The sequence below is a fragment of the Bos taurus genome, chromosome 2 (genome assembly GCF_002263795.3).
Source record: "Bos taurus isolate L1 Dominette 01449 registration number 42190680 breed Hereford chromosome 2, ARS-UCD2.0, whole genome shotgun sequence".
Lineage (NCBI taxonomy): Eukaryota > Metazoa > Chordata > Mammalia > Artiodactyla > Bovidae > Bos > Bos taurus.
Genome location: NC_037329.1, coordinates 107,422,980 through 107,439,379, shown reverse-complemented (window position 1 = coordinate 107,439,379; position 16,400 = coordinate 107,422,980). Strand labels below are relative to the sequence as shown.

General features: G+C 57.5%; 3 protein-coding genes across 6 annotated transcripts in view; all 3 read right to left on the bottom strand.

Annotated features, from left to right (window-relative positions):
• Window positions 1-2,928: 2,928 nt before the first annotated feature.
• Window positions 2,929-9,906, bottom strand: GMPPA (GDP-mannose pyrophosphorylase A). Of its 4 annotated transcripts, none has more exons than NM_001206175.2 (13): window positions 9,632-9,900; window positions 8,929-8,983; window positions 8,726-8,823; window positions 7,706-7,809; window positions 7,257-7,443; window positions 6,835-6,894; window positions 5,643-5,773; window positions 4,475-4,609; window positions 4,271-4,368; window positions 4,058-4,104; window positions 3,757-3,849; window positions 3,478-3,646; window positions 2,929-3,213 (listed from the first exon to the last, which is right to left on the bottom strand). In NM_001206175.2, exons 2-13 carry the CDS (start codon window positions 8,966-8,968, stop codon window positions 3,113-3,115), a joined length of 1,263 nt encoding a protein of 420 aa, NP_001193104.1. In that variant the 5' UTR covers window positions 8,969-8,983; window positions 9,632-9,900; the 3' UTR covers window positions 2,929-3,112. The 4 variants fall into 4 exon arrangements, with proteins under 4 accessions (NP_001193104.1, XP_024855417.1, XP_059748119.1 ...); XM_024999649.2 differs by having other exon boundaries at window positions 2,933-3,213; window positions 8,929-8,989; window positions 9,569-9,906; XM_059892136.1 differs by having other exon boundaries at window positions 2,933-3,213; window positions 9,569-9,906.
• A 597-nt stretch (window positions 9,907-10,503) lies between these two features.
• On the bottom strand, window positions 10,504-15,616 carry SPEGNB (SPEG neighbor). Its single transcript, XM_015459287.2, is given in 8 exon segments — window positions 10,504-10,733; window positions 10,917-11,025; window positions 11,027-11,055; window positions 11,655-11,965; window positions 12,588-12,717; window positions 12,825-12,920; window positions 14,682-14,739; window positions 15,503-15,616. Coding segments are annotated over 8 exon segments (885 nt in total). The 3' UTR covers window positions 10,504-10,695.
• SPEG (striated muscle enriched protein kinase) overlaps window positions 15,130-16,400 on the bottom strand; it is a 58,632-nt gene continuing 57,361 nt past the window's right edge. Inside the window, 1 exon segment of the mRNA NM_001142485.4 lies at window positions 15,130-16,203. Within this exon segment, the coding sequence (NP_001135957.2) occupies window positions 16,011-16,203 (193 nt within the window). The 3' untranslated portion in view covers window positions 15,130-16,010.

Sequence of the window (16,400 nt, the reverse complement as noted above, 5' to 3'; positions counted from 1 at the left end):
AACTTGGACTGGACACGAAGCGCCTCCTTGAGGCGGCCAGTGGAAACCGTGTCACAAGGGACCTTGACCACAATCAAGGGTGCCCCGCCAGCCCACCGGGGGATGGAGACTCCCACTTACGTCCAGGGTGGCAAGGACCAGTGTTTCGGAGGGGGCATTTCTCTGTGGGTAAGGGCGTGGGCACGGAGAGGGACAGTGGCTTCTCCCAGCTCAAGCCTCAGACACGATGCCCCTTACCACCCGCCACCCACCTATTCTGCAAACCTTCCTGAAGGGTGTCTGGGGAGGGAGAAATCCCTGATCCCTACGGACGAGGGCCGAGGGCGGTTCAGAGGTGGCCCGGGCGGCGGAGGGGAGCCCCGAGGGAAGGAAGGGGAGGAGGCGGCGGAAGGGGCGAGGGCGGCGGGCGGGGCAGAGTAATTGCACGTTTGTCAGTTCTCCCGTCTCCGCGCACGAGGGAGCCTGTGTGGCGGTGGGTGTAGCTTCGCCTCCAGGAGTCTGTGTCTGTTGGCAGAGGTGTCAGTGTGTCTGTCTCAGGGGGTCTGGGCTCTCCCTGGACCCCCGCCCCCACGTCGTGTTTTGGGGAGCGAGGCTCTGGGCACACCCAGCTGTGCTCCGTGCTGATGCGGCAGATGTGGCGGGGCCCCAGCTGTGCCGGCTTCCCGGAGAGGGGGAGGGGCTGCAATCTGCTCCCCCGATAATGGCTGCTAAGTGCCAGGGGGAGGGGATGGAGACGGGGGTGGGAAGGAGGCCCGGTCCCCGCCACACCCCACCCTGGCCGGCCTCCCCCCAATCTGTGTTCTTGGCTCGGCCTCTTCCCCATGGCTGGCTCCTGAAGCCCGTCCAAATTTCTCTCCACGCTCAGTCCCCTCAGTCCCCGTCCCCAGCTCTCCTGTCACCCCATCCAGCTTGGTGCCAGGGACCCGCCGCCCCCCCACCCGGCCCCCAGCTCGCTCCCCCTCGCTGATTTTACAGAATAATCTTTTTATGGAAACTGGAAAAAAAAAAAAAGCGCTAATGGCAGGAGCGCACCCCTCCCCCGCATCCCTCCCCCCACCATCCCATACTTCCCACCCCAGTTCCCTCCGTTCTCCCCAGGGGCCAGCACCCTCCTACCCCTACAGGGCCAGTGAGGTCCTGGAGGTAGTGAAGGGGGACCCCAGCGCTCTCCCCTCAGGAGGCCGGACATTCCCACCGGACACTCCCACGTGCTGGGTCCTGGGATGTTCCCTTAGGGGTGGAGGGGGACTAGGCCCCTCCCAGACAGACTAGGCTTGAAGAGAGTGGAGAGCAATGGAACTTCTCTCCTTAGAAGCCCCCTCTGCACCTCAGCACAGAGACAACAGTGACCTGCTCTGCCTGGGGCAGGGGGCACACCACAGAGACCTCAGCTTCACTAGCCCCCTCCACTTTTAACACTGCCCCTGCCCCCGCCCCCACCCCCACTGGGCCCAGGAGGGGGTTCCTGGGGGCCAGGGCCTGACACAGACTTATTGGATTTCACGGTGTTTTGCTGAGAAAATAATTAAATTATCATATTTATGATGAAGCTGCCATGGCCTCTGCCAACCACTCGGAACAGAAGGGTCAGGACTGGGGGTGGAGAGGAAGGGACCGGGCCCCTGGCCCCCTGGCCCACCCCTCTCCCAGCCCTTCCCTCAGGGGCTGACCCCAGCCTAGAGGAGCCATCTGCAGCCCCCTGCGGACCCTACGCAGAGGCGACAGAAGGTCCGGCCTGGAGAAGAGACTGGAGGGACCAGGAGTGGGAACGAGGCAAGAAGCTGAGTCAAGGCAGACTGTATTGTAGATCAGGAGTGCTGAAACCCCAAGGTTGTTTCACAGGTGCTCTGACTCTGCCTGCAGGGGCCTCCAAGGGCTAGGAGGTCACACCTAGCCCAATCCCCAGGTCAGCCTCAGCCCAGCTCCGCCCCCCCCAAAGAAAGCACATCTTTCTAAGTGCCCAGCTCCAAAGCTCTGAAATCCTGGGCTTTGATAAAGGCCCTAGCACCCTGCTGCCTGCCACCCCTGCTGGCTGCCAGGACCCCCTCCTCCCTCCCACCCACGCCCTGCACCCCCCCCCAGTCTCTTCGGGTAATTAGATTCCTCTCAATTAGCAGATTACGATCATTACCAGCTCATCTGGCAACTAAGCTCTGCACCCACAGCTGGGGAAAGCGGGGGGCACCAGGAGGGGCACACGGGGGTCACGGGTGAACACCAGAGAGAGCTGGGTTTCTCTGGGGCTTCAGGAATGTGGAAGGAAGACTGAGAACCCTCCACCTACCCACCCACCTGCCGGAAGAGGGCAGAGCCAGAGTGTGGGAGGTGGCCAGGGCTCCTCCCCTCCCAGAATGGAGTAGCTCCCACTGTGCTTCTGGAGAGAAAGGCAGCAGCTCAGGCCCATCCTGCCTGCCAGGGACTAGAAGACAAGAGATCCGGCCTCGGGCGGGGGAGAATACCCCCATCCCGCCAAAAGCCAAGCTGGGAGCAGATGGAGCTGGCAAAGTGGAAAGCGGGCCGGGACTGGGCAGGAACCAAAGAGACCGGACACCAGGTGATCCAACCTTGGGCCCTGGGCTCCCAGGCCCAATTCCCATGCCTGCCGCCTGCACCCCACTGGCCAACTGAAATCCCTCCCCCTTCCCCTTGGAACCCTTACACTCCGGAGCCTGAGCCAGGCCCAGTGAAGGGGAACAGGGAGCCAGCATCTGGGTGAAGGCAGGGCCTGCAGGCTAGGAGCCTAGAGGGCCTTCCTCCAGAGCGGCAGAGAGGCTGAGGCTGTAGGAGGGGGAAATTTACCAGGGCTCCAGATTCATTATTCATGAGCCCGCAGCAACAACTCCAATTTAAATGCTAATGTGGGGGGGCCTGACTCAGCTGCCCCCCTTCCACCATCACCCCCGGCCCAGGCACAAACGGAGTCCGTGCTGGCTCCAGGGTTCACCCGGGTTTATTAGGGAGTGGAGAGGGAGGCCAGAGTCCTCCAACCACCCACGTTGCTCCCTGCAAGTGCGCGTGTGGAGAGCCTGCCTGGACAGAGGCTGGCCACGCAGGCAGGCAGGAGCCTCAGGGGAGCAGATGGGAGTTCAGGGGGGCCTTCTGGCAGGCCCCCTCAAAGGATGATCTGGTTGGTGAAGCTGCGGCTCAGCTCCTTGTGTGGCAGAACAATCGAGTTCAGGATGAGCACCTCGGCAGGGATCCGGACGCGGCAGCCTGCAGTGTGGACCAGGGCACCAGGGAGAAGCCGTGGGGAGGGGAGGGGAGGGGCAATGAGCTGGGGGCCACTGCCATCTGGGGGTGGGGGGACCCCTCCCTGCCCATCTGTGCCCCCTGCGACTCACACAGGACCTGACACACAGCAGATACTGGGTAAATGTTTGCTCAACACACACAGACACACAGGCACACAAACGCTCCCACAGGGCATGGCCATCACCTGTGGAAGTTTCTCGCAGCCCAGCACCCCGGGAAGCATACCTAGTATAGTGATGGCAGGCAGCAGCTTCCCGTCCTTGAACAGGCTCTCACTGTCCATGTGGGCTCGGGGGTCGTTGGGATTGGGGTCATTGGGGGTACCCTCCACACGGGCCCAGCGCCCCACGGTGCTCCCCCAGCCCACGATGCTGTGCAGAACACACGTGTGCTCCTGACAAACAGCACGAAGGGAGTGAGGGGCCAGATGCACAGCCCATGGGGTGCACTCCTCCACTTGGCCTCTGGGGGTGCCACGTGGGCAGCGTGGGCCTGGATGCCTACCTGCAGTGTGGCTCCGTGGAGGACGATGCTCTCTCGGAGCCGCACGCCCTCACCTATGGTCACCCCCTCCCCGATGGAGACGTTGGGGCCCAACTGTGGAGAAAGCACAACCATAGGCCTTGGAGGGCCCCAAATCCAGTCCCCTCACAGAAAAGATAAAGGGGAAGGGACCTGCTTGAGGCCACCCTACAAGCTGTGCACGAAGGAGAGACCCCACCCTGAGCTCGGGAGAATCTGTACCGCCCTACCATCTGATGGCCACCTCCCTTCCTCCCTTCCTCTGGGCTGGGCCACTGCTTACCACCGCCGATGGGGCCACCTTAGCAGTCGGGTGGATGTAAACATTTCCTAGAAGCAGAAGAAAGGACTGGGGGCAAATGCCCCTAAACCACACTTGGTTCAGGGAGTGTGGGACTGAGACTTCACCTCTGGATCTGTGACCAGGAGTCACAGCTCAGAGGGGAGGGGGACTGAGCTGGGGGGCAAAGGTTATGGATTGGGGCAGGATGGGTACCTCGAATCCGTGGACCCCCTGGCGTGTGCTTGGCCAGGCGTTCTGGGTGAGTGAGCTGGTACTGGCTCAGATAGAGGCGGGAGGCATAGAGGGCTGAGCTGGGGGCCAGAAAGTGGAATGGGGGCTCAGGGGCCAGCAGGGCCTGCGCCCACTGCCCCAAAGTCTCAGATGACCCAACCACCCCATCAGAGGCCACTCCCATACCCTGCGGACTTGATCTGGCTCCAGATCCCGTCAGTGAGGTGCACATAGATCTGGCCCTGCCCAGCCAGGGCGGAGAATACGTCCTGCTCCAGGCGGATGGTACCTGCCCCGGGCCATAGGCCTGAAGAGTCCTCCCTGGCACAGAGGGAGAGATGCTGACATCAGTTCCCCAGCTGAGCCCGACTGGGGGCCAACACAATCTCCTGGAGACAGGGATCAGAGAGAATCCCACCACCTCTCCAGGTTTGGTCAGATCTGCTCCAGAAGGATGCTCACATCTCAGGAAGCTCTCCTATCACCCTTACACACATCACCCGCCTCTCTCCACCCCCACCCCCCGAGTTGCTATGTCCCCAGGCACAGACCTGCTGCCCATCCTGCCCTACATCCAGAGGGAGTTCGACCAGACCTAGGTTCTCCCCACTTTTCCCATTCTCCCCGCCATCCGCCCTCCCTCTCAACTGGATGGAATGAAACACAGACAGACTCACCCCAGAGGAAGGCAGCTGGTGAGGGCAGAGACAGTCACAGAAAGAGAGGGAGAGAGAGAGAGATGGTGGAGATGCCAGCTCAGCAGAAACAGAGAGGCCAGGAGAGATGGAGAGAAAAGCAGAGATGGGTGGGAGTGAGAAGATGGTGATGCGTGAATGAGGCATGAGATGGGAGATGGGCAGGGGAGGAGAGAGTGAAGGCACGGATCCACAGAAGGAGCAGGTCCCAGCCTAGGACGACGACCCTGGGCTGTGGCTGATGATGAACAGGGCTCCGGGGCACTGTGCTCCAGGGGGAGCCTGGGCCTGAGAGTATGGGTGTACGCGCGCGTGCACATGTGTGCACACACACACGCCTGTGTGCACCCATGTGTGTGTGTTGCCGTCTGTTCGGAAAGGCATCTCTGGGACACTCAGGGCTTGAGAGAAATGGACCAGGAGGGGAGTGGGCAGGCAGTGACAGAAGAGGAACTGAGATGGATAAGGAAGAGGGACAGAATGAGGTTAGGAAGGGAGGGACAGGGAGGCTCGGCTGGAGATGACAAGTGGAGACAAGAAGGACAAGGAAGGTGAGCGGGTGGATGTGGAGCCTGCAGAGACTGGGGGCAGGTGGCGGGGGGGGGGGTGGTCTGTGACCAGGGGCACTTGGGGTCACAGGGTCATGGGGCCTGCCTCACAGTTGCCCATCCTGCTGATTTCGCTGGAAGACATCCCGGAGGGGTTTCAGGGCTTCTGGGGAAAAGAGGTAGATGCCGCAGTTGATGATGTCACTGACGAACGTGCTGGGCTTCTCCACATAGTGCAGGACCTGAGGACAGAGTAGGCTGGGGCTAGGGGAGGAGAGGCCACTGCCACCACCTCTAAGACCCCCTGAGCTCCAGGTCCTCCCTGCTGCCAGAGTGGTCTTCCTGCAACGCAGACTGCCCCCGGCTGCTGGCCTTCACCTTCAAGGTAAGTCTGAACTACATGCCTTTCTCCTCCCCACTTCCCAGTGTTCCCGGAACACAACTCCATGCTATCGCATACCTGCTCTGGGAATGCCCCTTCCCATCTCTTCATCTGAAAAACTAGGCTTTCAAAACCCAGTGTGAGTCCACTCTGCCCCAGAGCTGGCTTCTCAGATCCGGGCACCCCTGACCTCTGGCCACACCTCACACAGCACTAGTATCATTTGTGATGGCTGGGTTTCCCACTAGTCTGAGATCCTTAGAAACAGGGATTGTCCTTCAGCTCTACTTTTCTTACACCTAGCTAGTGCCTAGCTCAAAACTTCAAAATAAAATTTATGCATGCACATGTGTGTATACATGTATTTTTAATACTAAAGCTGGAACAAATAAAAGGGGTATGTGAAAGTCAGGCTCAGGGAGCTTCACAAACAATGACAGAGACTCTCCACCTTGCTGACTGTGCTCTGACTTCCGTAATTCTGGAGACGCTACGTGGCTTCCTGCCTCCGGGCCCTTGCACATGCCGGTCCCTCTACATGCAATGCATTCCCGTCTCCTTCATCTAAACAGATCTTCTCCAGGTAGCCCTCCCCTCCCCCAGCCAGGCAAGGCTGGGTTGGGCCTCTTTTTGTGCTCTCATAGCACCCCAATCATTTATCTGTGACGCCTTCACTCTCGCAATCTCTCTAGAAGGGGTACAAGATGAACGACCGAGGACATACCCCACCTGTTTGACAAGAGTGGGGCCCACCCCAGAGTGGTGCAGCATTTCCAGAGGGGGAGTGGTTGGAGAATGATGACACACACAGGCCCTTCACCCCCTCCTCCCACGCCTGTCTCCTATCTCATGCCTCATTCACTCATCACCATGTTCTCATTCCCAGAGCAAGCACCCAGCCAGCCCCCTCTCTGCTCTCACCTCATGCGTCTGTGGATTCTCCACAATGCAGCCATAGTTGAGGGACTGTGTCCTGTTAGCCTGAAAGACACACACAGACAGTGACCTGCTAGCTCCAGAGCAGCAGGGTCTATTTCCTCTGTCTTTCTTTCCCTCTCCTATAGCACCTGGCACGCATCTCCACGGCAGACAGGGCTTCTGTCTGCAGCAAGGGTGAGAACTGATAGCTGCCGCCACCCCCTCACCCGCTCCCTGCGGCTGAGCAGCCAAAGGGCTTGGGATCTCCACCGCCATCTCCACTGCTCCTGGGGTTTCTAGCACAACTCCATCCTGACACCCGTTCCCAGTCCAACCCCCTGGGCTGCCTCCCCGACCCCTGCATTCCAGAAACATTTCTGGATCACACCCCCTTGGCACCTTCCAGCCCCCCGGGGCCCTCTCACCGTGGTGCCAAGGAGCAAGAAAGGGTGTGGCTGGTGTCTGTGGACATCCAACATGGCGCTCAAGGGGAAGTCGGAGCAGACGTCAGCATTGAGCACGAAGAAGGCTTCAGGGCTTCCAGCCAGGATCTGGTCCCGGAAATGGTAGAGACCACCCCCTGTGCCCAGGGGGGCAAATTCCTGCAGGTACCTGTCCCCAGGGACCCCAGGGCCAGCTCAGTGAGATCAGAAGAGACAGATATGAGGAGCCTGGGTAACTGACTCCTCCTGCTCCCATAGGTACACCTGCCTGCGGTCCACAGAGAAACTCAATAAACTCAGGGATTCACAGATGCCCCAATAAGAATCCTCCTAGTGTGTGAGGTAAAGTCCAGTGGATGGACCCCACTCCCAAGAACCAGAAGTTTAGGGCACTGCCCCCCAACCCCCACACCACCCATGGGCACAAACACCTGATGGGAAGGTTGAACTCCTGCTGGGCAGCTTCCAGGAACCGGGTAAGGGGCTCATCAGGCTGGTAGAAGCCAATAAGCAGAATCTCCTGCATCCCAGGGACCTAGGCATAAAGGAAGAGGTTGGAAGAAAAAAATATCTGATAGGAAAGAATGAAAACGGGGAGAAATCCCGGGTGCTGGCTGCGAAGTCTGGAGACCACAGTTTCCTTCTCAGCTGTGAGCCCCTGGGCACTCACTTTACCACTCTGGCCTGTTTCCTCCTCTGGACAATGAGGAAGTTTGGAGAAAGTCTCAGTCCCTGATGTTTTCATCTTTTATTATTCTATTATCCCCTGACCTCTCACATCTGAACTGGGGCTCACCCTAGGGAAGATTTTGCCTACCAAGCTGTGTTAAAGAATAACCCATTCATTCCCCGCACCCCATATTTATTATCTGTCAACCTGAGCTTGAGATGAGGATATAATTTATCAAGCACCTATACTATACTAGGCACTTTACAAACACGATTGCAAGCTTTGCCATCTCACAAAGCAGGTCTAATCATCTCCGTTTTTACAAATAAGGAAACTAAGGCTCAGAAAGACTAGGAAATTTGCTCATGTTCTTACAGCAAGTAGAAACTAGATTCAAATAAAACCCTGCCTGCTTCAATACCAAAAGCAATAAAGAAATTAGCTCCTCAGTGAGCAAAGGTATGAGTTCTGTGCTTTGCTATCATTAAGGTTCCCCCAGCTACAGCGTTAAATTGTCTCTAAGATTTTTGCCTGATCTCACATTTCATGCTTTAAAAATAGGAGCAGAATCTGAGCACGAGGCCAGATGAGAGACTAGGTTAGGGGAAGACAGGAGGGCATCCGTACAGAACAACTCCAGGGGGCAACATTCACATTTTCATTTGTAAATGGTGGTCCCTGAAGTTATGCCTTGTGGGAAAGTCATGGTTGGAAAAGGGGGAAATATGGATGAAGGAGATGAGCAGGAAGTGAAGTGGGAGAGGAGAGCCTATGGGGTTACCTGGGCACAAGCCTCAATATGGTGCTGGATCATAGGCACCCCCGCCACAGGAAACAGGGGTTTGGGCACCTCAAATGACAAAGGCCTGAAGCGAGTCCCTGGGAGAGGAGAAAGAAGCACATTTCAGCTTCCTGCCTCCTTCTGCACCCACCCAGTCAACCACTTCAGCCCAACCTCCTCCCCTCATTCCCCTGGCTCCTCACCCTTTTGAGGGCCTCCAATCAGGATCACAGCTTTGAGCATGATGGCGATTGCTACCTAAACCTCAAATCCCAACAGAGAAGTTAGGCTCAGATCTCACACCTCAACCCGGGAACCTGATTCATATCCTAACTAGGCCCCAAACCCCAAATAGTAACACTTAGCCCTCTCCAAGGATGTAAATCCAAAGTTCAATATGCACCTGCCCGGGACACAACACCTCATATATTTCACACAACTCAAATCCCAGCCCAGACTCCAGCTGGCCTTCAAACCCCACAATGAATCCACCCAAATTCTGAAATTCACACCCCACAATTTGACCCCTAACAGTCTTCTCTCTGGCCTCAGATTCAGCAAACTCAGAAACTCAGCAAGATACACCCTTCTCAGATCTCAAACCTCAAGAAACCTAAACTCCAAACCCATCAATTCCCAATTGTTGCATCCTGACTAGATCTTAAGCCCTGTACCCCAACAGTGAACCCTGAATATTGAACCTCATACCCTGAGTCCCAAATATCTAACTACAATCCTAAGAATGCCTCCCAAGTACTGAACTAACACTGATGCGTATATAATGCATCCCAAATTCAATTTAAAATAAACCTATATAGGCTGAACCTGAATCCTAAAACTAACCTCTAGGTGATGAACCCCGAATCAAAAGACAGATTCCTTTAGCGTCCCAAACACCGAACCTACCAAGCCCTGAGCACCGATACTGACGACAAGTACTGAATCTCTGGATTCGGAGAACTGATTGTTGACCCTCTGAACCCCACAACTGACTAATAAATCCTAGCCTCGCGCAGCCAGAGATTGTGGTACCAACACAAGAGCGTTAGGGCGGAGAGCCAGTCGAGACCTCCGAGCCGCTCTCGGTCTACCGTCCTCTGCCCGCTAATCCTTTCGGCACCCCTCCATCAGCTCCCTTTACCACTAGTCCCCTTTCGCTAGATCTGTCGCCCGCTACTGCTCACTCCTTCCGCGCACGTGTCTTCTCGCAACTCGCGAGAACTCCTTCGCAGAGTCTGCCGGGAATTGTAGTTCTTGACTATCCTCTTGCTTTCTACCAAGAGCCAGGAGGTGAGATTTATGGGAGAGCACGGGGGCCTGGCCAAGGAATCTAGTGGGCCGGATCCAAATTAGAAGAATGGAGCCTGAGAAACTGAGATTGGAATTTAAGATTAGGTCCTGAGCTGTCTGGGAAAAGGCCCAGGGGTATCAGCCAAAGCAGAGAGCCAGGTCCCAGGGAAGAGCGAGGCTAGAGACCTGAGGGAGTGTGGCCAGTCTTGAGATGGACGGGGCCAGAGTGCAAATCCCCCAGGAGAAGGTGGGGCTTGAGCTATGCAAACGAAGAGAAGGCAAGTGATAGACTTCGTAGTGCAGGAACTTTTTGACCGTGAGAGAAGTCATATCTCAGATTCCCTGTCTGCAAAATGAACCACTGGACTAGGCACCTTCCAAACATTCTGATCCCAACTTTCTGTGACCTTGGTGTGTTGATCTGGAATAAGCGTGGGTGCAAGTGCAGGGGAAATGGAGTCTCAAAAGAACAGAATAGACGCCGAGGGTCAGAGAGCAGCTTTATTAAGCAAGATGAAGGAGGGTGGTCTGACCCACCCACCCGGGGCTCCGGCCAGGGCGACGGGTCTGAGGGTTCCTTTCAGGCCACATCCACGCGAGCGATGGATGGTCCATGCCCAGGCTGTTCTCCACTTACACCTCGTACTTGCCGCTGTCCTCCGGCGTGGCCTGGCGGATAGTCAGCGTCGCGGTGGTACTGCCGATCTCAAAGAACACTCTAGATGGGAAGAAGGGGAGGGCAGGGCCTGGGGTCAGTTTACGCGGGTTCCGCCCGGGGTACTGAACTCCATTCTTCGCCTCCCAGTTCCCCGCCCCCGTCCCACTCCCGCCAATTTCTGGACCCCCGCCCCGCCCAAGCTCCCGCTCCAGGTGCTGTCCTTGCGCAAGTCCTCGCCCTCACCTGTAGTCTTCTTCTCTTCCCCGTTCTTGGCCCAGGCCACGTCGGGCGCAGGCTTACCCAGGATCTCGGCAATCAGCGTTACCTTGGCGCCTCTGCGCGCCTTAGTGTTTATCCGATCCCTTCTGAATCTTCGCTGGAACTAGAGGAAGGGAGAGGGACTGCCACCCAGTAAAAGGACCTAGAGATGAGGCAGGCAGGGCATCACCTCCCCAGCTAATACCCATCTCTAAATACTAGATGGATTTAAGCTCGCTGTGTGATGGTGGGCAGGTCTTTAACCTCGCTGGGGCATCATCTCCTCAACTGTCAAGCGGGACTAATCCCGCCCTTCGCAGAGGTTAATGAAGAAGGATCAATAGAGATTCTAGGGCTGAAAATCTGGAAATGTTCGCACATCTAGCGATGCCTCGGAAATTGCCCTGGGCTGAGAGCCAGAAGACCAGGGCTCTAACCCTGCCTCTGCTTCTGGCTCGCAGTGACCTTGGGGCCCTGGAATAGCGTGACTGAAGCCCTTAGCGGACTTCATAGGCTGGATGGGATGGAATTCTGTGGGTAGGAAAGGAGTACGCGCACGGCCGGCGCTGCGCCCTGTTCTGCGGCTCAGGCTGTGCGGGGGCTGGGCCACATCCCCAGGCGGACTCGGGGAGGCCCAGCGGTAAGCGCAGCAAGACCAGGCTGTGGGCGCCCGCCAACTGGTGCTACTCCGCGCGGTGACGCTGCCCCCAGGGCGCGTAGTACCTTCCACAAGGATACGCGCCGAGTCGGAGCACTGGCCGAAGGGGTTGGTTACGTTGACGCTGTACTGGCTCAGATCTGCCATCTCGCCATCGTGCACCACCAGTGCCACTACGTCAGGGTCCTTGAAGACATAACGACACTTGGGCCCGTCGCGCAGCTCCTTGCGGTCCTTGCCGCAGCGGATGAATAGGTCCGGGAAAGCCGAAACGCGGCAAGTCAGCTTCGCCGCGCCGCCCTCCATCAGCAGCACCACGTCCTTCAGCGGCTCCAACACTCTCGGTGGCCCCTTCTCGCGCAGCTCCTTCCAGGACCTACCCGCACGGTCCAAGTCAGGCCCCAAGCTCTCATGACACGGCCCGGGCCCACCTGCAGCCCTGTCCATCCGTACAGCATCCCTTGCTCCCCATCCACCACCCAGCCCACTAGACCCTTAAACGTGTGGGGGTGGGTAGGGAAGGCAGCCGCTCCTGAATTGTTAGTAAAATTGTCTTCTCTGGCAGCCACCCCTCCACCCCTCAGAAACCGCTCTACTCTAAGTCCAGTGACCCTACAGGTACATGACACTGTGCTCAGTCAGTATCAGTTCAGTCACTCAGTCGTGTCCGACTCCTTGCGGCCCCATGGAGTGCAGCACCGCCAGGCTTCCCTGTCCATCACCAACTCCTGGAGCTTACTCAAACTCGTGTCCATCGAGTTGGTGATGCCATCCAACCATCCATCCATTCTCCTCCCGCCTTCAATCTTTCCCAGCATCAGAGTCTTTTCCAATGAGTCAGGTCTTCGCATCAGGTGGCCAAAGTATTGGGGTTTCAGCTTCAGCATCAGTCTCCCCAACCCCCCAAATACAGTCTACCCCCATCCCCCAAATGCAGTCGTGAGCGTTCTGCAGCTCCAGCTCCCTTCCTCCAGCAATTCTCCAGAGCTCCCCCTTACCTGTGGTCCTGGTAAGAGGCCTGGATGCGAATGGCTGCTTTCTGAACCTGGGGGTCATTGATATCCAGCATACATCCAGGGGGAGGGGCCGCAGCGGAGCAGAACACAGCAGCTGGTTTTCTGGCAGGAGCTGGGGAGCAGGAAACAAAGAGGTCTAGGTTGACACAGAGATTCCGAATTTCAGCCTTTTCCCTGTAGGTTCAGAACATCCCCCTATGTGAGAGTGTCTAGGCTGACCTGAAGATCTAGACTCGCTGTGAGGGCTCAGCTTCACCCTGCTGGGTGGCAGGCGGCATGGCCTTCCAAACGGCAGGGCCAGGGCACGGGTAGTTGCTCAGCCCCAGGCCCAGGTTTTATACATGGCTCCCCTCCTTGCCTTCTTTGGCGAGGCTGCCCCAAGCCCCCGGGGACCCAGCCTCCATTCCCTGACCCACACAGTCTCCTTATTTAGCCTGAGGATGCCTGGGATGCTAGCTCAGCCACTGGGGCAGCCCTCAGGGGAAACCTGGGCGGCTCTGGGGTGCACCACACGTCAGCACCCAGAGAGCTGGGCAGCTGGGCATGGCCCCATCCCCTTCCCAGAGCAGGGGCTATCCATCTCACTTCCAGGAGAACTAGGCACAGCTTCAGGTCGACAGGAGACTCAGCTCCCTGCTGGGGAAGTTTACACTCAGGTCAGTCCCTGGAGAGAGAGACAACATGTGGGTCCTGGACACAGTCAGTTAAGGGGTGTGAGTGTTTGTTGGAGGTGCCCTTGAATAAAGCCAGAGTGGTGATGGGCTTCACTGTCCAGCTAGCCAATTATGAGAGGCCCACGTGGCAGTCAGGACCAATCTGGAAACACCTTACTCCCCCCAACCCCAGGAGTCTAGGGTTGTCATTTCCACGCTGTGCCTCCTGGTGGTAAACAGATAAACCTAGAAGGGACCTTAAGGATTTTTGAGAACAGCCACCCCTCCTGCTGCCCCATTCCCACACTCCCCTCCATGGGACATCGTAGGGTCTGGCTGCGCTACACTGTCCCTGGAGATTGGCACTGACTCTGACCCTCTAGGTCTGCCCAAGCTCCCTCCCTGGGCATAAGCTGGTGTATAGGGGCATCAGACCACCGGGGGTGAGGGGGCTAACTCCTCTAAGATTTGCCTGGAGTCCAGTCCACCCAGGCCAGGGCACTAGATAAGCCTTGCTTCCCTTCACTGTAACTGCCTGCCCAGGTGTGGAGCGCTGTCAGCTTTTGATCAGAGCAGTTTTGACACGGCTCTGTTGACATAAATTACCTTTGCTCCTCCAGGTTTGGAACAAGCAGTTCACATGCCATTTCCAATGGAGATGAGAGGGAAGCTCAAGATCAGAGGGGGGACGGGAGAAGAATTTTACCATTTATCAAGATATGAGTTCAGGCACCTCATTTTTATATGAAAACACTTGCAGTGTGTAGGGGATTAGAGACTCTCACAGGCAAACTGTATATCTTCATCGCTAAAATGGCAGGTGGTAAAGGTGGCTCTCTGGCCCCTTCCAGCTGGCCCTAATATTCTGTTATTTTATGATGATGGGGTTTGGCTCTTCCCTTGTGTCCTGAGAAGCCAGAGAGGCTGGGCTGGGCAAAAGGTGGTTCGGACTACAGCCAAGGGAGCCTCAAACTTGATCAGCAACACACCAGCACCAGCTCAATGTGCTCACGGTGAAAGGCTTTATTCCTTTTACATGGCCAAGAACAGAGTTTTCAGTCTGGGGAGGGACAGTGGGGCACAGTCCCTCTGGACACAAGAACTGGCTCCCCCTCCATCCACCTCAGGGCAGGGCAGCCCAGTTACAGGACCCAGTGATCCTTCTGTGGCACTGCAGGAGGGCAGCTAGAGTCAAGGTACCTTAGCACCCAGTGGATCCCTGGCTTGCCGTGGGAATAAGAAGGGCCAGACTTAGTGTCCCTGGGCCCCAAGAAAATCCTTATCTATGGCCCCATCGCAGCAGGCGCACTGACGGCACTCACAGCTGATTGGTGTGAGTGTGCTGATTGGTGCTCTGACACAGAGCGTGGGCGCATGAGCCTGCCCTGCTTTCCTCTACAGCTCTTTCACCATCTGCTCTCACCAATCATCATGATGAAACCCCCTCTGCTCCAGGGGTCAGGACAGAGCTGCCCTGTCCCCTGAACAGAGTGAAGAAGGCTGAGCCAGGATGGGGGTGTGGGCTGGTCCCTTCCAGAGCCCAGCATCCTCCCATTGCGATGATGGAACATGTGAAGAAGTCGGGGCCACCCATATAGTTAGAGGCTGGGGGTGGGGATTCAGTGGTCCTGCCAGGATTTCAGAAACTTTAGAGGGAGAAACACACCCACATCTTTCCTTTCTCAAGAAATAAGGGACAGGTGAGGGGCCAGGAGGGTCAGAGGGCAGGGGAGGAAAGGTCCTAAGGTGCTAGGTGGTATACCTCGGTTCTCACTGGTCCAGAAAAGGCTGGAATGCCCCGTCCCAGTACCCTGGCATTGTGTACGCGCTGTACCCCCCAGTCATCCCTCCCCATAGACCACACACATAGGTCCTGCTGCTTGCTGTTTTTATTTTCCTTGTGACAGATAGACAGACAGCTGCACAGACAGCTGGATGGCTGGGGGTGGGGTGGGGATGGTCAGGAACAACATAGGCAAGAGGGATTGGATGGCAGGGAGACTTCATAAAAGTCAATAAATAAATAAATATGAATGAGAAGGAGGGTGAAGGCCACAGAGAGGCGGTGGGGACATCCTCGGGCCAGCGTAGAGGGCCCAGCGCTGCGTTCACCGGGATAGGAGGAAAGCGCTGCTGGCTTGAGACCCCGCCTCCAGCCTTCAGCCCTCCACGCTTCTCCTTCTGGGGAGGCTGGCAGCTGGCCGCGCGCCCCCACCTGAGTCCTCTCTCCTCTCCCTCTCCCACCTCGCTGCCCTCTCTCACATACTGCCTCTGGCTCTCTGGCACTGTCTCCACGTCCTGTCCTGCTTCAGTGACACTCCCAGCCCCTGGCCTGTAGACACCCCGGGCTTCCCCCATTTCCTCCTCTCCATTCATTCACACCCTCTTGGGTTGGTTCTCCCCCAGATGCTCAGTCTCCCTCCCCCGGAACCTCCATAGAGTCTCCCCCTCCCTATGCCTCGGCTTCTTTTCCTCACTTGCCCATTCCCTCCTTGTCCCTCTTGACCTGATCCTGACCCCACCCAGCCTGGCCCATGGGTCTCCGGCTCTGACTCCAGCTGGGTGGCATTGGCCGAAGCCCAGGGTCTCTGTCCCCACAGGTCCATGAGGTAATAGCCCGGCCGGATGTTGGTGCTGGTGGTGTCCGAAGCCCCCCTGGGCCCACCCGGCTCCACGGGGGCCCTGGAATGTCCCGGGGTGTCAGCGGGAACCCCAAGTCGAAGCCCGCAAGGCCGGGCTGTGGTCCGAGGCGCTAGGGGCTGCCTGGGTAAGAGCGGAGCAGCACCTTGTGGCGGGTGGCGGCCTCGGCCCTGCGGCGCCGCTGCTCACCCAGGAACTCCTTGAGCCGGTTGGTGGTGAAGGTGAGTGTCTGGCGGCGCAGTTTCATCAGGTAGGCATCCTGCAGCCACGGGTGAGCCAGGCAGTCCTGCACGGAGGGCCGGCTCCTGCCAGGCCAAGCCAGGGACAGTGAGGCTGGAGGCATGGCTCCCAGAGGAGGACAGACTCCACCCTCCCAGAGACAGGACTCCCAATCCTGGATTCATCCCTAGGGAATGAGCCTGGACATCTCTGGGACTCAGTTTCCCAGTCTCTGAAATGGGGACAATGATTCTGCCTGTGTCATAGGGCTGTTACGGGCTTT

Excerpts from the sequence above, each read along its gene's own strand:
- GMPPA (XM_024999649.2), bottom strand. The coding sequence starts at position 8,968 with ATGCTCAAAGCTGTGATCCTGATTGGAGGCCCTCAAAAGG. Across the intron at positions 7,810-8,725 it reads ATATTGAGGCTTGTGCCCAG|GTCCCTGGGATGCAGGAGAT; the intron begins GTAACCCCATAG and ends CTTTATGCCTAG. Across the intron at positions 3,647-3,756 it reads TCCACGGAGCCACACTGCAG|GAGCACACGTGTGTTCTGCA; the intron begins GTAGGCATCCAG and ends GCTGTTTGTCAG.